Raw genomic sequence first — 24604 nt, forward strand, 5'->3', positions numbered from 1 at the left:
AGACGACAGGCCTGGGAGCCAGGTGGGATCAGCACCCAGAGGCCCCTGCAGCTGGAGGGGTGTCCAAGGCAGGGCAGCAAATGGGGCAGGGCCAGGGCCTGTTTTAGTCTTGATCATAGAGAACTGTAGACAAATACAAATGGAGAGGGAAGAGTGTAATGGGTCCTGGAGATGAGCGCCTTGGTGGGCCAGGGCCCCGCCCAGCCTCTCGCACCCCCACATTATCTGAAGCAAAGCCCTTCATCATAGCCTTTTATCTGTAACTATCTCAGAATATATCCCTAAGTGACGTGATGGATTTTAAAAACCCACAATGCCATTGTCACCCCTTAAAAGCCCAAAGTCACCATTCCTTATTATCATCCAATAGCCAGGCTGTCGACATTACTCAGAGTTTCATCATTGTCGTAATTTTTTAAGTGTGTTTGACTTGAGATTTGAATTCGGTGCAGCAATCAGACAGCACGCCTCAAGGTTTTGTTTTGTTTTTCCCTCCACCCCTGAGATGGTGCCCTCGTCCAGTTGCCATTGGTTTGTTTTTGGCTCCTTGTCGGCTCCTTGCTTTTGCTCTTGTCTGCTGTTTCTTCTTCAGGCAGCTCCATCTGGGAGGCAGGCACTGTACTGCCTGAGCCACATCTGCCCCGTTTTCTTTCCAATCTAGATGTTTTCCCTCAACTCTCTTCCTACCTCTTGTAATTTCCTTGTGGGAGTCTGGCCCTTTGCCGGTCGTGTTTCCCACAGGCTGGAGGAGCACATCACATACCGGGGTGTCCTTTACACGTCCACCCCCTGGACTTCCAGCACACGGCAGTGACTCTGGACTAGGGGCACTGTCCCATGTGCCTCGATCCCTTTGGTATCTCGTGTTAACAGATGCATGAAATATAAATGACAGGAAACCAATGCTATTTGACACCGTGATCAGAATTGTACAACCTGGAATTGCAGCGCAGCAATCCGTCCCTCCCCTCCCTCGGGGCTTTGGGTGGGCTCCCACCAACTGCCCGTCACTGGGATCTGCAGCTCGTGCCAGGGGCCCCTGCCACCCGCAGCCCTTGACCAGTGGGTGCTGGCATTGGTGGATGGATACTCCCTTTGGGAGTAGGGCAGTGGGTTGAACTTTGTTGCCCACACTTTATCGATCACCTTCCCCACTGTAGGACCTCCTTATGTGTCCCAATTCCCAAGTAAAACCATCTGTGCTCAGATCCTTGTCTCCAGGCTCACTCTTGGGAGAAACCAGCCCAAGGTGTGATCTGTGAGCCCCTGGATTCTTTTTCTAACCTCGAGATGTAAGAGCAGCCGTGATGAGCAGGAGCGGTAGTTTGAGAAGCACACCACCTGTTGTGAGTCGTGAATTACTGTAGAAGCCAAAGGCACAGCAGCTGCTTCCACGATTTTGGTCGACCGTGTCCTCACTGAAGGAAGGGCTGCATTTTGGGAAGAGTCAGTGACCTCTTGCCTTCTGAATTTGGGGCCCCCTGAGTTCTACCTGTGGCTGCCACCCAGGTTAAGGACCCCCGACTCAGGGGTATTACCAGGCTCAGGGGTGATTTCTTAAAAATTAATATCTTTATATAAACTCCATGTCCAAACATTTTCCTACCCCTCCCATCCTCCCTCTGCCCCTGGTGACCTCTAATTTTGTTCCATCTCTGCATCTTTGCTATTTCTAGAGATCTCTTACAAGTGTCATCATGCAGTAGTCGTCATTATGAGGCTTGCTTATTTCAAGGTTCTCCCAAGTTGCAGCAAGTCTCAGAACTCATTCCTTCCCTTGTCCCTCTAAGACCCTACTGCATGCCGCGTCCCTATAGCACCCTACTGCATGCCGCGTCCCTATAGCACCCTACTGCATGCCGCGTCCCTATAGCACCCTACTGCATGCCGCGTCCCTATAGCACCCTACTGCATGCCGCGTCCCTATAGCACCCTACTGCATGCATATAGCGCGGCGTGTTTCTCCACAACGCGGTGGGTGGATGTGGGTTGTTCGCACCTTTTGGCTGCTGTGAACATGGTGTACACATGTCTGTTGGCCACGCTGATCTCCCTTTCTTGGGGGATCTACCTAGAATGGACTTGCCCGATGGCCTGGTCATTCTATACTTAACTTGTTGAGGGGGACGACCTCAGCGTCGGTAGGGATGTTCTGTCCTTCCGCAATACCTGCTGCTCCTCTTGAGATGCTGGCGCCGCGACGAGCCCTGGTGCTCCTGGGGCCCTACCTGAGGAGGCTGGGGCTGCGGGGGGCACGATCCGACCCACCTGCGTCCAGGTGCGCCCTGGCTGCTGGCTGGAGAGCGGCCCGCAGGGGTCGTGGCAGACCCCACCTCCGGTCCTTTGGGGATGGCGCGGTTGAGTTTTGGGTGGAGAACGCTGCCTTCCTCTACCTCCCTTGCAGCCAGGGTGGCCCCGTGAGACCACGTGGACGTGTCCTGTGGGGTGTGGGGAGGCCGTTTAGAGGATACAGGCCCTGCTGAGAGCACACGGGAAGGCGGTGGCCGTGGCCCCGTTGGCCATTTGGACACGTGGCGTCCTGGGGGTTAGGGCGGAGGGGCCGCGAGGGTGGAGGAGGCGGGGCTGGGGCCGCCACCCCCCGCAGCTGCGTCAGCCCCCGGCATCTGGGGTTTTCTTTCTCTTTTTCTTTTCTTTTCTTTTCTTTTCTTTTCTTTTCTTTTCTTTTCTTTTCTTTTCTTTTCTTTTCTTTTCTTTTCTTTTCTTTTCTTTTCTTTTCTCTTTTCTTTTCTCTTTTCTTTTCTTTTCCTTTCTTTCTTTTCTTTCTCTCTCTCTCCTTCCCTCCTTTCCTCCTTTCCCTCCCTCTCTCTTTCTTTCTTTTTCTTTTTCTTTATTTTTTTAATGTTACATTCTATCTGGGGTTTTCTATCGCAGGTAGCAGCTGCTCCCTCTTCCGGCTGACCTGTTGTCAGCAGCTGGGACCAGGGGAGGGGGGTGATGGGGGGGGCTGTGTGGTGCGGGGCGGGGGGGGGTGCCTGCCGAGCAGGCGTTGGCACGAGGGGACCGCGGAGTTCATCAGACCAGGCTGGGTTTGCCGAGCTGGTGGTTTCCGCGACAACCGGCAAGGGACCAACAGCTGCTTTCCCAGTCGTGGTTCCCGCTTACGGGCGCGGAGGCCCTCGGGGGGCCTGGACGGCGGGCGTGCGGCTGGCCGTGCACCCAGCGCCTCCGCGCCCTACCCGACCTTGACTGAGCACTTGAATAACGTTCTAACGACAGTGGAGCCGTCTCCCCTGTTCCGCGTTTCCTTCCATGCGCTTTCACGGTGAAGGCATGTTTTGACCTCCCGGAAATCCCACTACAGGGAAAACCTTAGATTCCGCTTTCTTGGCTTCACGTTACAGCATGTGAGGTCTCCAAGCCGCAGCCTGGTCTTCATGATTATAATTTCCAGGGGTTAAATAATAATGATCTTTTGTAGCCATGATTTAATACCCAGAGTTATTTCCATCATGTGGGACAGCTAGGTTGTTTCCAACATTCTGCAATAAACGCTGGAACCTTCATTACCGTCATGAAGTGGTTAGAGAGAATCTTGTTATACCTTGTTTGAATTAATTCATAATTCAAGGCACATGCTCTTTTCTTCGCCCTTCACTCGTGACGACAACACAGCTGAGAGCGGCTCAGCACGGCCAAGCGCCATTCTTAAGCAAAGCGTGGCCCTCAACTCCCGTAATTCTCAGAGGAACCCCCGTGACACGACTGCTCTTACTGTGCTCATTTTACAGGAGAGGAAACTGAGGCCAGGCAGGGCGTGGGAGGTGGTTGCAGGCAGAACTGGCGCAGCCCCGGGCTGCTCATTTGCCCCGTCCGCCGCCGTGCTCCCTGGCACCCTGGTGGAGGACGCCGCTGTGGACCTGGGGACCTACCCCCCATGCCCCAGGCCGCCCTCCAGGACTGCCGCTCTCGGTGTGGCCCACGGCCGGCGCCTGGCGGTGCCACCCAGGGACCACGCTCTCTTCTCCCTGCTTTAGCGCGTGGGACCCAGAGTTGAGAGAGTCAGGGGGCAGTGGATCTGCTAGGCTCTGTGCTCCAGAAAACCCACGATTCCTATCGGCTGACCCCTCTCCCTCTCCGGTGGGCGAGGGGGTGGAGGCCCAGGGCAGATGCCAGGGGCCGAGGGCCCTGGGCTGGTTGCCAGCACCACCTGTGGGCCGGTCCTCTCTCTCTGGAATGTTCTGTCTCCCACAAGGGAAGGGGCCTTGTCTCCTGCCAAAGGAGCCCCCAGTGCTTGGCGAGAGCAGGGACTCAGCAGGCATTAGCCGAAGAGAGGAATGAGAAGGGAAGCTCAAGAGGAGGTCAGATGTTCAAAAAAACAGCCGTCAGCCCCGTCCCTGGGACAGAACCCTGCTCTAAGAGTCTTTTTTTTTTTGGTGTTTAATTCTTTTAATGTGCTTTTGGGTTCAGAGCAATAGTATTTTGTTGAGGATTTTTGCATCTATATAAATAAGGTATATGAGTCTGTAATTTACTTAAATCTTTATCTAAGAGTCTCATACGGCAGGTCATGGCCTTGGAGAAGCGGATCCGGCCCACGCCCCACCCCACGCACCTGCTTCCCGACCGTCCCCCCACCACCGGGTCTGTGGCCTCCGGTGGCAGTCCTGTCCCCTCAATGAGGGCTCCAGGAAGGAGTAGTTATTTTTCCTCTGGTCGGTAATCTGAAAAAACATTAGACTTTACGCTCTACGCTCAGGAGGGTTGCCAACCCTGCCGTGCCGCCTGCCCCTTGAGGGGCAGGATCTCTGAGAGAGGGCGTGGGGCAGCGGGGGGCGTTGACAGTGCTCAGGCTTCACTTCCAAGAGGGCAGGAGAGACGAATCTAGAAGGGAAACTTAGAGCGATTCCAATCACACAGTGCTAAGGGAAACAACCTGCTTTAAATTTAGAAGCAAATATAAATGAGCAGTCTGCTGGAACGGCTCAGAGGCATAAATCCCCGGAAAATTCAGCACAAATCCCAGATATTCTTCTTGTGAAATTAGTCACCCCATTAATGACACACAGGGCGTCTGGATTACTGAACAAACAGAAAACCATAGGAAATACTTGTTGATTAGCGCCCAGGAACATTTGCTTTTATTTTTTTTAAAGACTTATTCATTTATTTCTCCTCCCCGCAGCCCTGTTGTCTGCTTGTATTCTCATTAGGTGGCTCTGGGAACTGATCCTGGGACCTTCCGGAGTGGGAAAGAGGCGATTACTCTCTCATGCCATTCCAGCTCTCTGGTCTGCTGCGTCTCTTATTGTCTCTTCTCTGTGTCTCTTTTTGTTGCGTTATCTTTCTGCATCAGCTCTCTCTGTGGGCGAGGACTCCTTGTGCAGGGCAGCACTCCTGCATGGGGCAGCACTCTGCATGGGCCAGCTCACGACATGGGCCAGCTTGCCCTCACCAGGAGGGCCTGGGCATCGAACCCTGGAGCTCCTGTATGGTAGGCAGGAGCCCAACTGCTTGAGCCACATCCGCTTCCCAACATCTGCTTTTAGAATGGACGGGAACCGTTCTCTAGGGTCACCCCAACACAGTCCGGCAGGATTCTGCTTCTTTGCTGGAACCCGACAAGTGCTTCTCAGGTTCACCGAGAAACCACGCCCGACCTTGTGGCTTGGTGGGGGCAGGGTGCCCGCTGGGGGCAGCCGGGGCTGGCGAGCAGCAACAACTCAAGGTCAGGGGCCAGCACTCCAACGCCAACCTGCTTTTCCACAGTGAGTGTTCAGGAACTGGGCTCAGCTCCGCGTTTCTACCTTTGTAGCTCAGGAATGGAGGGTAGATGTGACCTTGAGAGAAGGGGCATGGAGGTGTTCCCAGCAGCGCCCTCTGGCCAGGTCAGCCTGGAATAAACGAGGGCTGCGGGCTCACGACGTGGATAATCGATGCATTTTACTGAGACAGCGCTTGAGTCCTGGATTTGGGTCAAGACCGTGGGATGAGGCTGAGGGCCCTGGGATGTGAACGTCAGACTCTCCGCTTGGCTGCTGCCCTGGCGTCGTGCTCACAGCAGGGGCCGAGTGTTAGCTTGCAGGCCACCTTTTCACAGGGACATTGAGCCGCTGAAGTGCAACCAGAGGACGGAGTCCTGGCTAATGAGGACCTAAAAACTAAGGGGCAGGGCCTTTCCTGTGGCAGAGGAGGGTGAGGGCTGGAAGGAATATTTCTAGTTTTAACATGTCTCAAGGTCTGCCATACAGTAGAGGGCCTAATGTCACTTCATGTGTTAGGAGCTGGCCAATTTTATAGCGACAAAAAGAACTTTGTAAGGAGCGGTGCGGTCCAGCCTGGGCAGCTGCCTGGAAAACTAGGTCGAGAAGAGTTGGAAGGGGGCCCATGTGGTTGAGCACCAGCCTCCCACTTATGAGGTCTTGGGTTCAAGTTCCCATACCTCAAAAAAAAAAAAAAAAAGAACAAGAGGTGGAAAGTGAATGAGATTCCCGCGGCTACTGTAAGCAAGTACCACAAACTGGGTGGATTAAAATGTCAAAAACTCCTTCCCTCAAGCTCTGGAGGCCAGGAATCCAAAATCAGCACCACCGGGTTTAAGTTACGATGTCGGCAGGGCCGCGGTCCGCCCAGAGGTGCCGGGGAAGCTTCCGCGCCTCCTCCGGCTTCGCCTGGCAGCCGGCGGTCCCTGGCTTGTGGCCTGCCCTCCAAGGCCGCCATCTTTACATCCCTCGCTGCTCTGTCCTCCACACCGGCCCCAGCGGGTGGACTTGGTCACTGCCAGTTGGCCGCTTAGTTCCATCTGACCGTCTGATGAAAGGCGGGGCTCGTAGGAGAACCCGGCGCAGGTGTCGCCGTAAGGACACAGTGCGCAGGGGACGTTAGCTGCATCTGTGCCGCCGACAGCTGGGCTGGCGGCGTGACAGCCGGTGGTCAAAGGGGGCACGTCGCGGGAACACGTGGGAGGGGGCTAGAGCCCCAGCCCGGCCCCTTCCGTGACCAGAGTGGAGGGACATGCTCTCGGCTTCTGTAAACAGGTGTAGGATGAGCTCCTTCTCTGTGGCCTTCTCCAGGGAAATGTGGCCCCATGGCCCCGTGTCACTGCTGTGACGGTGGAGGCCGCGTGGGCTTGGAGGAGCCCGGGCGCGTGCCTGGCGTTGGCTGTGGGTGTGGATTTGTCGTCGTCCCATCGTTGTCCCCTCAGTGCTGGCGTGCAGGAGGAGCGCAAGAGCTGTGGACGGGCACGTTAGGTGGGGCCGCCTGGAATCGCCGCTTCCCTGGGTCAAATACTGTCCAGTCCGAGTGCCTCCAAGAAATACGTTGGAGAAAGAGCCACAGAAATGCGCAGCGGCAGGTGGTCCTGGGGGAGGGCTCAGCGTTTGGGTTAAAGGGGTGGCCTTGCTCTGGGTGCACTCAGCCTGGTTGGGGGCAGGACCCCGGCAGGGCCTCCTGCGATGTCCCCGAGGGCTTCGCAGCCCTAGAACCGGCCGTTCCTCTGTCCCCTGACCAAAGAGCCCACCGGAACCTCGATTTCAAGAGCGCATCGGTGGTCGTCAGCCAGGCCCTCTGTGCCTCGCCAGCCCTGCTGCTCTCGCTTTTTTTTTCCTTTCCAATCTGCATTTATTTTGTTTCTTTTTCCTTTCCTATTAACTGGCTATAACCTATATAATTCTAAATAGGAGTGGCCAGGACCAATATCCTTTTTTTTTTTTTTTAACACTTTTTAAAATTAAAGTTAATAGATCACAAAGAACGTTACAGTAAAAAGCATAAGAGGCTCCCATATATCCCACTCCACCCCATCATTTTTGTAAATTGTATTTTTTTGAAGATACATACATCTCAAAAAATGTTACATTAAAAAACATGAGAGGGTCCCGTATACCCCCCCCAGTCCTCCCACACCAACCACCTCCCCGTCCTTGTGGCACCCTCATCGCACTCGGTGAGCACATTTTGGGGCACTGCTGTACCACGTGGATAATAGTTTACCCTGCAGTTCACACTCTCCCCCCAGGACATTCAAGGATATATAAAGTCCAGCTGACACTCTCAGACTGTGTCCCCAGCACCTGTCCTCTGGGTTACTGTGTTTTCATTCCACTCATCTTAGATGCACCCTTTGTGGCACGCACGTCGTGGCGGCTCAACGCCGAGCCCAAAGTCCCCTTAGCCATGCGCCTTCATCTGACCTGCTCTTTCCAAGTCACTGGGGTCCAAGTGGCAGCCAGCAGCCCCGAGAGTGGCCGGTGGGACGCCCCAAGGCCTCGCCAGTGCTCGGCAGTTATGTTGGCATCTACACAGCGGGGTTTCCAAAAACGTTTGCTCTTGCCTGGTTTTACGGCATGAGATCAGAACACGCAGCGCTCTTAGTGGGTTTTCAGAACAGAAACCATGGCCCTTCTCTGCTTTCCCAGGAAGACACGTGCTCTCCAGGAAAGGAGCAGAAAGCTCTGTGGTTGTTAGAGGGTAGGGCAGCCGGGCCGGGGGAGGCTGTCTTTTTCATTTCAGGGTTCCGGGGACTGAGAGATGGGGGTGTGGGGTGCACTGTCTCAGGGTCCAAGTCGCCGGCTGCCTCTCAGCCCAAACACATTCCGCTTTCCTTGCCATGAAGGGAACCATCAAGAAGGAATTACTGTGTCCTTGCCTATTTGGATGACAAATATACAGAAAAAGGCTGCGCAATTCAGTGTAAAATACAGATGTGTTTGCTTCGTCATGTGCTCGAGCTCCCCATGCCAGGAGAGTACTAGAAGACAGAGTTTGGGTGGAATTCACGGATCCTGTCCAAGTAAGGCAGAGGAGGAAGAGCTGGGCTTCGTCTCTCTTGCGTGTTTCTGGTGGTTTATAGCCACCTTCTATGAAGTGGACCTGTGAGGGCTTCCAGTGCCACAGTGCACACACCAGAAGACCAAGATTTAGAAAAGTGGGAAGAGGAGCAGCAGGACTAAGTAGCTCTGTGATTGTGTGTTCAGCTTGGTTCTGAGCCTCCTGGGAGCCAAGGCAAAAAGGAAAATGTATTGGGTTGTATGGTTCTCATTTTTTTACTGAAAGGAAAATTTTTTCATGAAATTGATTTCTAGTATATATATCCTAAGAATCCTTACCTAAAGGGCTTTGGAAAACTTCACACCCTTTTAATTAAAAAAAAATATACGATTTTGCAAAAGATTAAAATGTTTCTCATTGATAGTTCTCCATATAATTGAAATTCTGATATAAAAATGATGGTGACTACACAGAGGGCTACCAGGCATTTTTATATAATTCACATTGCTCAGGTGCCTGTAGTAGATAGACCGAGAAACACCCCACCCCCTCCCCCAAGAGCTTTAATTCTAGTCAAGGGATCTCAGTGTGACTCCGTGCGTCCATCCTCTCAGCATGGTGAGTGCGAATCACCTGCGCAAAAGATCAAGTCTTTGTCAGGAGGCACACAGGCTAAGATCCCTGTGAGTTTATGATGGGGCGGTGTTTAGACAAAGGACAGAAAAATCACACCGTAGCAGCCGCCACTACTGAATGTTTTCCGTAGGATGAATCCGCTGACGGTCCCAGGCTCTTCGGGAACCGCGGATTCTGGATGACGAAAACGGCAGCACGACAAAGCGTTATTTGCAGTGTGGACCTCAGCAAGCTTGGGTTAGCTGCCCCCAAACCTGGCTCAGTGGTCCAGGGGCTGAGAGGTCACACGTTACCTTATCGTGCTTCTCCATTTCATCTCAGATTTCCCTGTCGCCTCCATGCAATCCTCTGCTCCCTTCCAAAACGACTCAGGAGCCTCAAGGAAGAAAGGCTTGATGGCTCTTTTTGGAAGTAGTGGGTTTAATTTGTAATTTTTAAAAAAAGTGAGTCCTGCACTTGTAGACTTTATCAATAAATAGGTGAGAGCTAAATAAAGGCAAAACAGTATTACGTACACAGCAGATAAAAGGGCCGTTTCTGGCCTCTCTTGACCCTTCCTCCTTGGGGCTTTTCTAGATTGTTCTCCAATCAGAAACTACACGGTCTTCAACGTCACCAGCAGCGGCTTCCAAGTGTCCTGGAGCGTGGATTCCACCCAGAACTGCACTGTCCACGTGCAGATTTACAAGGGCGAGGAGCTGCTGAGGAGCATCAGAACGGTGGGGAGGACGGTGGCCGTCACTGGGCTGGAGGCCGGAGAGCTGTACAGGGTGAAGGCCGGCTGCCCGGCGCGCGGGGCTGGCGCCACGGCCGTGCTGACCGTCAGGACAGGTGAGGGCCGGCCTCACGCGCCCGCGTCGCTTCTCCTGTCTGCTTTTCCGTCCCGGTTCTGCCGGCCGCGGGGCTCCGCGTCGTCGGTACCAGGGGCAGGGGAGCGGCGGGGCAGGACGCCCGCTCCCGGCGGGGCGGGGAGGGCACCCAGTGCCCCAGCTGGGACCTGGCCTGGGCCTTCATGGCCCCGCTCGCGTCCGCGCGGCTCATTCCGGCCGGGGCCTCCTCTGGCATCCAAGGGCCCAGGGAGGAGTTCCGTGAAGAGTCACCTTTGCATGTTCTGAAGGCCTAATATCAGAGACCAGGTCACGTGAAGCCACCTCATCTCTGTTGCTAAGAAGGTTCTGAGGGGACTTGATTTGGAAATATGCAAATACTCAATGGTGACATTTCTATGGCCTTAAAAGGGAGGCGGACTTGGCCCAGTGGTTAGGGCGTCCGCCTACCACATGGGAGGTCCGCGGTTCAAACCCCGGGCCTCCTTGACCCGTGTGGAGCTGGCCATGCGCAGCGCTGATGCGCGCAAGGAGTGCCGTGCCACACAGGGGTGTCCCCGCGTAGGAGAGCCCCACACGCAAGGAGTGCACCCCATAAGGAGAGCCGCCCAGTGGGAAAGAAAGTGCAGCCTGCTCAGGGGTGGTACCACACACACACAGAGCTGACACAACAAGATGACGCAACAAAAAGAAACACAGATTCCCATGCCGCTGACAACAACAGAAGCGGACAAAGAAGAAGATGCAGCAAATAGACACAGAGAACAGAGAGCCGGGGCAGGGTGAGGGGGGAGAGAAATAAATAAATAAATCTTTAAAAAAAAAAAAAGGGACTGTACAGAGGTGGCCAACTGTGTGACAACCCAAAGTCCCCTGGGCTGAAGTGTCCCAGCTGGGGCAAACCAGGGCAGGGGCAAACCAGGGCAGGGGCACAGCTCTTAGCAGCTGTCATGTAATCAGAGAAAGGTGCAGAGTTGCAGTGGGACCTGCTTCCAATGCCCACTGATTAAGAGGCAGCTGCGGGGGCCTGATTTGTTCTCGGTGATGAAAGAGACACATCTGTCACCTCGAGTCTTTCCCAGCTTTGCTGATGTTCAAAGAGAAGGCATCCTCCTTGTGGGGTGAGCAACGTAACTGATGGACCCGGCGCTGAGGGGCTCCTTGGGAGGCAGGTTCTCGGCATTAAAGCTGGGGACGTTTTGGGCAACCAGGGACAAGTTGTCACCCAGGAGTGGGAGTGTGGGTGGGGCCAGCACGTGCGCCTGACGGGGCCCCAGGCCGTGAGCGGGCCAAGGAGAGCGGGATGCTGGGGGGGCCTCTGACCGCCGACGTGCGCGGTCGAATCGCAGCCCCCCTGACGAAGACACGTGCTATTTAAAGAATGTCCCTTCAAGAGAACAGGCCGTAGGGAGCACGATTTCAGCTAACTCGCACTGCTCTCTGTCTCAGAGGCCCGGGTGTTTGAAGTCACAATACGCATCCTCAACCGCAACGTCACCGAGAAGCTGCTCAACCGCAGCAGCGCAGAATACCAGGACTTTTCCAGACAGCTGCTTGATGAGGTAAAGCCCGAGCACCGAGACGCTGAGCTTTCCGTGGAGGTTCTGAGAAAGAACACCAAACGCAGGCCAGCGGTGCCTGCCCACGTTTTATCACAGCGTCAGGGGGCGAAACCCAAATCTCACTGTAGCTGTGCGGAAGCTTTCATCTTTCTCTTTTATAGGCTTTTTAGTCTAGATTTTGGATTGGGCTGGTCCATCTTTGAAGCACGTGCCTAAAATTCCAAGGGGCTGCCCCACTTGATGGCACCTCTGGTTTTCCTTCCCCCGGGTGGTCTGTCTTCCTGCCTGGGGGTAACTTCATTGACCAGCATTTGCCAATGGTCACAGTGTCCACCCCTCCCTTGTGGCTAAAGGGAGAAGTCAGCACCCGTGTTTGACACTATCCACGGGTGATGAATTGGAGGGAAAATGACTTATTTATCTGGGAAGAGCTGAGGGCTCTGAGATCATAGCCTTCTTGCCCGCTAATGAGTGAGCCCCTCGCAGTTTCACGGCTCTTGGCAGGGGACACGAGCCTCCTGGGTCAGAGATAAAGCATGTTCCTGCTCCTGCACAGCAGGCGACACGAGCTTCACGCTCCTGCCTGCTCCCCTCGCTTCACGTCCCTCCGGGGGTGGCCAGGGGCTCAGGTACAAGCTTCCCGCACCGTGGGCTTGGGTCACGGCTGAGGAACTCAAGTCTTTTCTAGTGGGCTGGAAGCAATCCTCCAGAACTTGTGCTAGCAGGAGACCTTATCTGCGTCGTACCGGATGGTAGACAAAGCTTTCCTTTGCTCCAGAGAAAGACACCGTCGCTATCTTCTGAGGCTGTTCTCTATCTAGGCATCCTTGAAAAAATATCCTGGAATGAAAGGGCAGTTGGTGCCTCTTCTCCTAAGGCTTGCAGAAATGTGAGACCCGAGGAGATGGTCTCCCACCTACAGGGGAGATCCGTGCTGGGGATTTCTTGGTGAATTGGCTCTCTCTCTAGGTCAATTCAATTGTGTTGCAGGTATAGAGGGGAGGGGGTGGGGGTCAGGGGCCACGGCTGGGGTCTCTCTTGCCCCAGCGTGAGGGGCCCTGAGCACCTGGCTCTGCCTGTGGGTTTCCTGGGGATACAGCCCATAGGAGGAGAGGGGCAGCTCCAAATAGCCACGAGGATGGTTCCTTGGTAGTCTATTTGTCCGTCAGTCAGTCCATCAGTCCAATGGTCTCTCTTTCTCTGTCTCTTTGGCTGTCTCGCTCCCTCTCCTCCCATACAAATTATCTTCACACCAAATTCGGGGGCAGCCAGAGGGAATTTTTCACCCACTGCCTCACGTCCAGGGGCTGATCACAGTGGTCGGCGTGAGCTCCCCGACAAAGACCTGGCCCGATCCCCGCTGTCCCAGCGAAGCCCGGTGCAGTCGGGCACGTGTCCCTGCGTGGTCCTGGCAGGGTGGCTGCGGGCGTCTCTTCTTGATCTCAAGGGAGACGAATGGCTTCTGTGCACCGGCCACCGAACCCACCAGGCGCCCGGTTCACGGCGTTGAAGAGGATGACGATGGGAGCGCGTGCTCCCTCTGAGTCGCGTTGCTTCCTCTCGGCTAGGTTGAAAAATGCTTCCCGCCGGCCGTGGCCGACCTGCACAGAAGGGGGAAGCTGCGGGTGCAGATCGTGTCGCTCCAGGCTGGAAGCGTGGTCGTGAGACTCAGAATCACGGTGCGAGACCCCGAGTTCCCGGTGGGCATGGAGACCCTGTCGCCCCTGCTCCGACCTCTGCTGGCCAGTGCAGTGTTCCAAGTTGACCCGCAGGGCACATGGGTGCAAGGTAGGTGCGTCTCAGGCCCGCGGCGCGCCACGGCGCCCTCCGACCTACGGGCTACGTTACTTTGGGCCCACATTCATTTTATCCCAAGAGATAAGTAAATAAATGAAATGCAGATCGTTAGTTTGTGTTCCCTCACCAGAACGGGGGCCGTGAAACACCGAGGCCGCTTGCAGCTCACGTGGTGGGCCCAGGTGGGAGAAGGTTCTGGAGGGTCTGGGGTGGCGCTCGCACCCACCAGGATGAGGTTGCTAGGCTGCAGCGGGCCCAGAGCACAGGGTGGAAGTCCGGGTGCAGGGCTGCACGAGGGAAAGGGTTTGGGGTGCTCACGTGCGCCTTGAGGCTGGGACCCCGGCTTTGTCGTGCGGCTGCTGGACTTGCTAACCCGCGGAGCTGCTTCACTAGCCCACGCGTTGTCGAATTTTGCTCAGTGTTGCCTGGAGGTGGATAATGTTCAGAAATCACAGACACAGAAGGTGTCCCCTGCTCCTCCCCCCGCCCCCTCCTTTGAGTGGGTACCCGGCCTCCTGCCCGCCCCCCTCTGCTCTCAGGAGAGGTGGGGGCACTCGCCTGCCCTCGGGGGAAGCTGGCCCAGGGGCTCCTGCTCAGCCTTCCCGGGACCCCTTGCCTTTCCATATTATGCTGCACAGCGGGATGCACCAGTGGTGCCACCCGGTGGGATGGCTTCCTGGGTCTGCGGGTCCCCTCTGCACCTCCCCACCCTGGCCCCACCAGCGCAGCCTCCTTCGGCAGGAGCCACGGGCCTGGCCGCGCTGCCCCAGCCCCAGCCCCAGACCGCCTCCCATGGCACTGCGGGGCTGAGGGAAGAGCTCCCGTGCCCTGGCCTGGGCTGGCATGACGCCCTGCGTGGGTCTTCCTTCCCTGAACTCTGCAGCGCTGCTGTTGGCCTGACTTCCTCTGTGCTGCAGGGACCCAACGTGCCCCCGTTTCTCCGAGTGGGAATCAGATGCTTGCCCGCGTGCCTGTCAGCCCCCCAGGAGGGATGGGGGCTCTGGCCCAGGGCTGCCCCTCCCAAGGGCACCCTGGGGCCCCAAGAGATGGCCCGTGACCCCCTGGCAGCCCCGCAGCTCCAGCTTGCTGGGGCTTGGGTCCTGTCTCGGGGGCCAGCTCAGGAGGGACACGCTGTGCCGGGGGCCACAGCGCTGCGGCAGGCACCCCCGTCCTTGGGGAGGGGACCTCAGCTCCCTGCCCCGCCCTGGCTAGGCTGGGGGTGCATCAGGTTCTCCGCGCTCTTGCCCCCCACCTTCCTCCCGCCCCAGGAACATGAGACAGCTGCGCGGCCGGGGCTCACGCCAAGCTCCTCGCTAGCTGTCAGCTCGGGGCGGGGGCGGCGAGGGCCGAGGAGACCCGCCTGTGCTGGACGGGGATGCCAGCCGTGCTGAGCTCGGGGCACATCTGCCTGGTGCCTCCTGCCAGCCTGGGCCCCGCACGCGGCCTCCCCAGGCCCCCAGGCGCTGCCTGCAGACGGGGCGGGTGGAGCGGCGCCCTGGTGGCAGCAAGCGGCCCTGGGCTGGGCTGGGGTCAGTGCTGCGTCCACTGGCGCGCTCGCTGGTCTCAGGGTCTCGCACTCCCACGAGTGTGCCAGGGTTTCAGGCAAGGCGAGAACAAGTGAGCCTCGCAGCCCGGGGCTGCACGCTTCTCCTTGAACAGAATGGAGCTAGTCCCTTGTGGGACTTGAACTCCAGCCAGGCCCAGCCCAGCTGTCTGCCGGGTGTGGAACGGTATGCCCCTGGGGTGCTTCTGCTTACCTGCCTGGCCTCAGCCTGAGCGACCCGCGTGCGAATCACGCCCCTCACCACACCCTACCCTGCTAGCAGAGGCGGCTCCTTCAAAGCCCTGCCCAGCTACCAAGCATCCCCCAGGAGACGCCCCAGCCCCCTTCCCGGAGAAGCGGGGCACAGGCAGCGACCTGCAGAGCCGGGTCTGAGCTGAAGGGTGGAATTGGGGTGCGGGAAACTCCTTCATGCTTGAAATACAGCCCAAGAAGTTCATTCCTTCAGGCTCTGTTGCAGGCCTGCGGCATCAACGCTTACACAGTCCAGTCACACGTCAAAGTGCACGAGGCGGTCAGACTCTCTTAGCGCAGGTCTGGGGCGGGGGTGGCCATGACCAGGGAAACCCAAAGGGAGGAGAGGAGGAGAGAGGGCAGGGATGGCGTCCCCGAGGACTTTTCTCTCTCAAAATTTGGCCGCAAGCTAGCCCTGGCTGACCAGGACACATGGGGCTTGTTGGGTGCGGGCAGGGGTGGGGTCTTTCCTGCCCAAGCCAGAAGGGGCGGGGCTCTCCAGGGACAGACACGGCATCTCTGATCTTTGGGGCACGTCTTTGTTTCCTGTGGCTGCTGAGACAAATGCCCCCAGCTTGAAACAACAGAAATGTATCATCTCCCAGCGCCGGAGGCCGGAAGCCCGAATTCCGGGTGCTGAAGCCCAGGATTCGGGGAAGGGGGCGCCCTCCCAGGTGCTCTCGGCTGTGGGGTGACAGCCCTGCCTCTGCCTCCACGCGGCGTCTCCCCTCTATCTGCGTGCAATCCCCTCTTCCTAGAAGCACACCGGCTCAGTGTGCTGGACCCCCCACTCCAGTGTGGCCTCATTTTATGAATCACATCTTCAGAGATCCAGCTTCCCCGTAGGGTCTCACTCACGGAACTGCGGGTGAGGACTTGAGCGCGTCTTTTTGGGGACACAACTCAAGTCACAGCAGGGCGCCCAGAGCCAATGCTAGGACACGGGGCGGGGGGGCATCGAGTGCCCTTCCTATACCTGTCAAAACACCTGGCCCTTGCAAATCGGCACGTGGCATCATGTTGCTGTTACCGGATACCTCCTGGCCCGGTTACCTTTCCTGCTTCTTGGCTGAAACACTAAATATCACGGGATGTTGGCATATGGGAGAAAAGGCGTAAAGGCCAGCTTCCCGGGGCTGGGGTGAAGGAACACACAAGAGAGGAAAAGCTTTGCACGTTTGGGTTGCACCCACCAGCCACCTTCCCTGCCCTTGGCCCCCTGAGAAGCCAAGCAGCCCCGAAGGGGGACGGGGGAGGCGCTGGGCTGTGGGCCTGCGGCACTGGCTAGGTACGGGCTTCCCGGGAGGTGGCCCTCGCCCTGGCCCTTCCCTCAGGGTGCTGAGCCCGGGATGCCTTGACCGCTCCCTGCCGCTCCCCGGCAGCCCTGCCTTCCCTGGGAGCGGAGGCGCCCGCGGTTCCGTTTTCCCGCCAGCCCCCGTCACTTTCTGACCGGCGCCTCTCTTCACCCCCCCACCCCCCGCAGACTGGGACGAGTGTGCCGACAGCCTGGGGCACGGCTGCTCGCCGGCCGCCCGCTGCGTCAACCTCGAGGGCGCCTACACCTGCGAATGCCGCACGGCGGGCGACGCCGACCCCGGCCCAGCGGGCCGCGCCTGTGCAGGTGGGTCCCCCAGCCTCTGGGGAGCCGGGGCGGGTGGGGGGGCAGCAAGGTTTTCAGCACGGGGGGCATGGGGTCTGATGCCCCCCAATATTTTGGGGGAGCCCACAGAAAGTTTTCCGTTCTGAGTTCTTTAAAAATGATATTTAAAAAAAGTTGATCTAATGATACTGACCATGGAATAGTGAATCCGGGCTGGGTTCTGCTCCTCTTTAGGACAAGGCAGTGGGAAAATGTAACTTTACATTTTTTAAAAAAGATTTATTTATTTATTTATTTATTTCTCTCCCCTCCCCCCCCCCCCCACCCCGGTTGTCTGTTCTGTGTCCATTTGCTGCATGTTCTTCTCTGTCCGCTTCTGTTGTTGTCAGCGGCATGGGAATCTGTGTTTCTTTCTGTTGCGTCATCTTGCTGTGTCAGCTCTCTGTGTGGGCGGCGCCATTCCTGGGCAGGCTGCACTTTCTTTCGCGCTGGGCGGCTCTCCTTACAGGGCACACTCCTTGCGCGTGGGGCTCCCCTACGCGGGGACACCCCTGTGTGGCACGGCACTCCTTGCGCGCATCAGCACTGCGCATGGGCCAGCTCCACACGGGTCAAGGAGGCCCGGGGTTTGAACCGCGGACCTCCCATGTGGTAGGCAGACGCCCTAACCACTGGGCCAAGTCCACTTCCCACTTTACATTTTTGATGGAGGGAGGGGACAGCCTGGAAGTGGCCCTGGAGAGCGCGTGGAAGCCCACGTGGGCTGAGCACGGAGCAGCGGCTCAGTGTGGGTCTTCCTGAGCCCCAGGCCTGCCACATTTCTGCCCCCCAAGTCTTTTGGGGGCCAGTTCTAGTGGGTCAGTCATACAGCAGGAGGAGGAACATCCCGATTAAAATGCTGTGATGGATTAGCCGTACCTGCCCTGGACACAGCGGGCACGGAGGTGCCTGGCACCTGTCCACCACCCCCCGTGGAGGCCCTTCCAGCCGGGAGGAGCAGGTGGACAAGTGTCCCTGCGGAGAGCCACTGGACCCCTGACCAGCACGGATGCTGCTCGCTTCTTATATTCTGTCTCCTCGTCTCCTATTGTTTTTTTTTCCAATTTCTGCCAAAGTCCGGCCCGCACCGCCCTGAGTGCGAGGCGGTTCATTTCCCCGACAGCCTGAGGGTTGATCCGAGGCCAGCAAGCACCGAGCCTGTGTCCACGTCCTCGGGCATTGCCCTGGCTCGCGGGGTCTGAGCTCAGTCACTTACAAAGTGGACAAGCTGCCCGGCTTCCCTCGAGAGCTTGACACAGGCCCCCGTGAGCGTCTAAACCACCCGCCAGCACAGCCGGGCCCCCACTTGGGGTCCCCCCGGGGGTGCAAGTGCGGCCTGGCTGAGCAGCCCGGGCTTTCCTCCTAGCAGGGCACCCTTCCTCCCAGCAGGCCTCAGCTATCAGTGGTAGACCAGCTGCCCCCCCGAGCATGGTTGTGGGTCTGAATGGCCGTGTGTCTTGCAGGTGACGTGGTGAGCCCCGCGGAAGGCACGCTGTCTCCCTCAACAGGGGGGACGGCCCCAGCTTTCGGAACCGGAGTGGCGGCTGATGGTGCAGCAGGAGCTGCAGGCAAGGCCACCCCGGGCCCAGGGACCCCCGCCACGTCGCACGGCCCCGCGTACCTGGAGCACACCGCGGAGGCAGGCCGGGCCCCGGCGTCTGGATCCCCACCCGGGAGAGCGGGTGACGGTGGCATGGTTGGGTACGACCGGAACAGCACAGGGGGAGGAAGGGGAGAGGAGGTGTCCGGCACGGCCCCAGGCCTGGGGACGGGCCAGTGGAGGGCCGGCGGGCTGGCCAGCACCGCCTCGCTGGCCAGCACCGCCTCCGCCCCCGGCACGCTCGGGCCGACCCACGGCTCCCTCCCGGGGGCCACAGACGGCCTGCAGGACCCCCCCGGGCAGTCCCTGCAAAACGCCACCCCCGAGCCGCCCTCCTGGCCTACCCCGACCGTGGCCCCCACGGGCCACATCCTGTGGCACTCCAGCGCCCCCCCGCAGGAGACGGCGCCCGCAGCCCTGGACGCCACAGGCCCCGGAGCCCCCAGCTCCCCCCGCCTGACGTCGGCCCCCAGCCCCGTCTTGCCGGGGACCCCCGCCTGTGGTGAGTGCTCGAGCCGCTTGTGTTCTCAGGCGGGGGAGAGGCCAGAGGGGGTGGGAACCGAGTGGTCTGTGCAACTGTGGGTTGGCAAAGACATAGGGCCTCCTGGAACCGCGCGGACAGCCTTCGCAGGCTCTGGGTGCCAGCGGCGCGGTGCGGGGGTGCCGGGCCCCTCGGTGCGGCTTTCTGGTCTCCAGAGAACTGGGTCTCCTCCTCCCTCCTCTCTGCCCCACTTCATGGGTCTCCAGGTCTGTGGGCTGCTCGGGCAGGAAGCTGGACGCCCGGGAAGGACCTCTGGGTCTGTGGGGTACATTGAGCCCCAGAGCACCCCCAGCCAAGTGGTGCACCCCCACGGCCCTGCACACCCACAGCCCTGCACCCCAGAGCTCTGCACTCCCACGGCTCTGCACCCCCATAGCCCTGCATCTCAGAACTCTCTATCCCCACAACCCTGCACCCCCACAGCCCTGCACCCCCACAGCCCTATACCCTCACAGCCCTGTACCCCCGTGACCCTGCACCCCAGAGCTCTATACCCCATACCCTGCACCCCAAAAATTCTGCATCCCCACAGCGCTGTACCCCAATAGCCCTATACCCCACAGCCCTGCACCCCACAGCTCTGTACCCCCACATTTCTGAACCCCACAGCCCTGCACCCCCACAACTTTGCACCCCACATCTCTGTATCCCCCCACAGTTCTGAACCCCACAGCTCTGTACCCCCACAGTTTTGCACCTCCACAATCCTGCACTTCCAAACAATCCTGCACTGTCAGCTCTGTACCCCCACATTCCTGCACACCACAGCAGCGCCGTGCCTCCCAGCAGTGCTGCACCCCCACAGTTCTGCACCCTTAGCAGGTCCACATTGCACAGAAGGGACTCAGCCATTGCCAAGGTCCCCAGCTGTCAAAGGTACGGGCCTGGGCTGCACAGGAGAGGGGTCGGAAACGCGGCGGGCCACCCACCCTGGGTTTCACCCAGATGAAACTCACTGTCACCTGTGAGGGCCGCAGTGCTTTCTCCGGCCAAATGAGAGAAGGCTCCTGATCTACACTCTGAAGCCCACGTAAGCCAGTAACATCGAGGCCCCCGGGGCTCCCTGGCCAGCAGCGCCCACCCGGCCGGCCCCTCAGTGCCCACCCCGGGGCTTCAAGGTGGACGGCCCCTCGGCAGAACCTGCCCGCAGGTGTCTGAAGGTCCAGGGCGGTCTCGGTGAGTCTGAGCCGTAACCTGAGGCCAAGATGAGCCCAGAGTCCTTTTGTGTCAGGGCTGGGGGCTGTCCTGGGACGTGCTGGCCTCAGGAGGTCACGTAGGAGCACCTGCACATGTAGTAGAGTGGGGACTTCACAGGACTTGCCTTGGTGCCACCGACAGCCCTCGAGATGGGAAGTCTGCTCATCTTCCCTTTCCTTTCCCGGAGTTTTGTTTTGAGAGTTCACATTCTGTAAGCAGCAGTGGGCTTCATCTTCTTGAGCAGACGGCCATTTCTTGGGGCATTCTCAGCAGAGGGAGGGAAAGAAGAGGACTTGGAGGCTTCTACATTCAAAATAATGGTGCCCTCCTTGGGCCTGTGCCCATCTGGTTGGGGAGACACACTGCTTAACCCTGACCTTGGCCCGTTATATCCATGTGGTTTTACATCTTTTCCATTTGTTCTGTGCCCTTTTTTGGGGCTCTTCATGAAACCCTGCTCTCCAAGTCTAGGGGTCTACTGTGCTCTCCAAGTCCAGGTCTAGGGGTCTACTGTGCTCTCCAAGTCCAGGTCTAGGGGTCTACTGTGCTCTCCAAGTCCAGGTCTAGGGGTCTACTGTGCTCTCCAAGTCCAGGTCTAGGGGTCTACTGTGCTCTCCAAGTCCAGGTCTAGGGGTCTACTGTGCTCTCCAAGTTCAGGTGCTAGAGGTCTACTGTGCTCTCCAAGTCCAGGTCTAGGGTCTACTGTGCTCTCCAAGTCCAGGTCTAGGGGTCTACTGTGCTCTCCAAGTCCAGGTCTAGGGTCTACTGTGCTCTCCAAGTCCAGGTGCTAGAGGTCTACTGTGCTCTCCAAGTCCAGGTCTAGGGGTCTACTGTGTTTTCATGTCAGGGCTCTCTTCTCTTACTGGGAGCAGATGCTTCCATGATCTAATGTTTTATTTGTGGAGAGAGCTCTAGGGGTGCGCTTTACCCTTGAATCACAATGTCCTTAATAAGGCCATCAAGAGGGGCAGTGGGGGAAAGACAACCGAGAACCAGAAAACCACAGTGGACTGACTGCTCCCCACTACGGTGCTCCCATTTCTCCTTTAGCAATATGGGTTTGGAGCTGTGTCTTTTCAAGCAAGTCTAGCACGCTCGCCAGCAGAATTAGGACTGGTTTTGACGTTTATAGAGCCAGTGTGCCTCAACGTAAGGCAATTCTATGTGTTCAACTTCTAGGCAGCAGTGGGTGTGTGCTCCTGCAAGCAGGTGGCATGTGAGCAGACAGGAGGGCATGCCTGGGAGGGCTTTCCACCCTGAATCCCCATGCCCGCCTTGAGGCTCAGGTGGGAACTCTGCTTCTCTGAGCCTCAGTTTCCCAAGTGTAGGTCGAGGGGAGCAGGCTAGATGATATCAAGACTCCTTGTACCTCTACGATGCTGAATCTAACAAACACACTGACCCAGTCAAGCACCAGGGTACACGTGTGGTTTGACCACATGGCAAGTACACCCAGGCATGCTCTCATGTACTTGTAGTCACACACGCACGTATATCCACACGGGTACGTACAGGAAGGGTTTGGGGCAGGGCTCGAGGTATTCCAGTCACTCAATGGGCATTCCCACTTCACTCCAGTCTGCCCCCTGCCCATCACCTGGTTTACTCTCAAGCTGCAGGAGCGCCCCACATTCCTTGGCTTGGAGAAGAGTTAAAATCAAGTGCATGAAGATTCCTCAGAGGTGGGAGTGTGGACTCTCAAACTTGGGGTCACCAGCCTTTCTCTAAGTCAGATTCTCAGAAAACTCCTACCTCTGAACCTTCCCAATGGCCCTTTGTTACAAGCAGCAGCAGACTCGAGATGTGTGGGTTGGGGACCCCCGCCACCTCCTTCTGTGCAGCAAAAGGGCTGCTGGCCTTTGGCTCTGCTTAGAGGTGAGCACCAATGTTGGGGAGACTCACAGGCTCTTCTGCTCTGGGGTCTCCACTGATGAGGAGCAGAGGTTCTCCAAGTGTGGTCTCTGTACCGGCAGCCTCAGCACCACCTGGGAACTTGGGGAAACGCAAATGCTCAGATCCCAACCCAGACCTACTGAACCAGAAACTCTAACCAGAAACCAGAAACAGGTGGCCCGGCCACCTGTTTTCCCAAGCCCTCGTGGTGCTTCCGATGCCCGCTTGGGTCAGAGAACCACCAGTATAGAAACAGGGCAGAGAGAGAATCTGGCAAAACTGTCCTTTAAAGTGGAGGGAGAGTTTAAGACAGTCATGGATAAACAAAAATCCAAGAGTTCATCTCCAAGAGACCTGCCCTATAAAGAATGCTGAAGGAAGTTCTTCAGGTTGAAAGGAGATAGTAGCTGGGAGCAGAATGGAGAAGTGAAGGTCTCTAGTAAAGGTGAATATAAAACCCAGTAGTACAGTATCCTTGGTGTGTAACTCTACTCCTTGTTTCCTCTAAGATTTAGAATGCTATTGAATAAGAAATAATCATAGTTCCCATGTTATGAACACACAAAATATAAGGAGGGAATGTATGACAAAAACAACATAAAGAGGCGAAAAGGAAGGATTTAGGAGCAGAAACTGTGTATGCTATTGAAGTTAAGTTGGTGTATTTTCTAAATAGTAGGTTATATACTTAGGTTGTTTAATACAAACTGTAGGTTAACCACAATGTATTTAAAATATATACAGAAATAGAAATAAGGAAGGGATCACTCAGTTAAATCACAAAACATCAACTATTCACAAAAGAATGCTGTAATTAAGAAAAAGAAGGCCAAAAAGGAAATAAGATGTATAAGAAACAGAGGACAAAGGCAGAAGTAAGTGTTGTCTTTATCAGCAATTACACTAAAGGTAAATGGAGTAAATGTCTAATCAAAAGACATAGACTGGCAAAAAGGATAAAAAAGCATGCTCCAGCTGTAAGTTATTTACAAGAGATTCACCTTTGACACAAAGTCACAAATAGTTTGAAAGTGAAAGGATGGAAGAAAATATACCATGAAAATAGTAAACAGAAGAGAGCTGGGATTTACTAACATCAGATAAAATATATTTTAAGTAAAAAACTGTTACAAGAGACAAAGAAGTACACTATATATTAATAAAAGGGTCAAGCTGCCAAGAAGAAATAACAATCACAAACATTTATGCACCTAACCACAGTGCCCCAAAATACATGAGGCAAACACTGACAAAACTGAAAGGAAAAATAGGCTTATCTATAATAATAGTTGGAGGCTTAAATACACCACTTTCATCAGTGGTTAAAACATCTAGCCAGTAGATTAATAAGGAAATAGATAATTTGAACAATACAAAAATTAATTAGACCTAACAGACATATTTAAAATACTGCAACCTGAAATAGCAGAATATACATTCTTCTCAAGTGCACATGGATCATTCTCCAGGATATACTACATGTTAGGTCACAAAACAAGTATCAATAAATTTAAAAATATTGGAATAATGCATGGCATCTTCTCTGACCATGATGGAATGGAGGGAAAAAATCAATAACAGAGAAAGAACTGGAAAACCTACAATGTATGTAAGTTAAACACAGTCTTAAACAATCAATGGGTCAAAGAAGAAATCACAAAGGAAATCATGAAATAACTTCAGCAAAGTGGTGGGGGTACAAGACCAACCAGCAAAAATCAGTTGTGTTTCTATATAATAGTAATGAATAATCCAAAGATGAAAGCAAGAAAAAATTCCATTTATAATAGCAACTAAATAAATCAAATATCTAGGAATAAATTTAACCAAAAATGTAAAGAACTTTTATACAGAAAACTATAAAACAATGCTAAAAAAGGTCAAGAAGACTTTGAATGGAAATGGTTTGGAAGACTAAATATTGTTAATATGGCAATTCTGAAAGCGATGTGCAGATTCTATGAAACCACAATCAATATTCCAGTAGCTTTTTCACAGAAATGGAAAAGCCAATGAACAAATTCATGTGGAAGGGGAAGAGACTTAAAATAGCCAAAATCATCCTTAAAAAATCAGATTTGGGAGACTCACACGTCCTGATTTGAAAGCTTATTTAAAGCTACAGTAGCCAAAACAACACAGTACTGGCTCAAGGACAGACATACTGACAAACGGAATCTGATTGAGAGTTCAGAAATACAACTTCAAACCTTTGGCCAATTGCTCTTTGGCCAGGGTACCAAGTCCACTCCGTGGGGAAAGAAGAGTCTCGTCAACAAATGGTGCTTGGAGGGAGTGGACTTCTACTCCCACCATAGACACAAATTAACTCAAAAGGGATCAAAGACCTAAATAGAGGAGCCAGGATTATAAAAGCCCTAGAAGAAGAC

The 24604-nt window shown here is 55.7% G+C and overlaps 1 protein-coding gene across 1 annotated transcript in view; it reads left to right on the plus strand.

Annotated features, from left to right (window-relative positions):
- UMODL1 (uromodulin like 1) overlaps nucleotides 1-24604 on the plus strand; it is a 67500-nt gene that overhangs the window by 21349 nt on the left and 21547 nt on the right. The window contains exons 7-11 of the mRNA XM_071214496.1: nucleotides 9940-10194; nucleotides 11640-11752; nucleotides 13321-13540; nucleotides 16828-16965; nucleotides 18447-19085. Of these exons, the coding sequence (XP_071070597.1) occupies nucleotides 9940-10194; nucleotides 11640-11752; nucleotides 13321-13540; nucleotides 16828-16965; nucleotides 18447-19085 (1365 nt within the window). The remainder of the gene's footprint in view (nucleotides 1-9939; nucleotides 10195-11639; nucleotides 11753-13320; nucleotides 13541-16827; nucleotides 16966-18446; nucleotides 19086-24604) is intronic.

This window comes from Dasypus novemcinctus, chromosome 4 (assembly GCF_030445035.2).
Source record: "Dasypus novemcinctus isolate mDasNov1 chromosome 4, mDasNov1.1.hap2, whole genome shotgun sequence".
Taxonomy (NCBI): domain Eukaryota; kingdom Metazoa; phylum Chordata; class Mammalia; order Cingulata; family Dasypodidae; genus Dasypus; species Dasypus novemcinctus.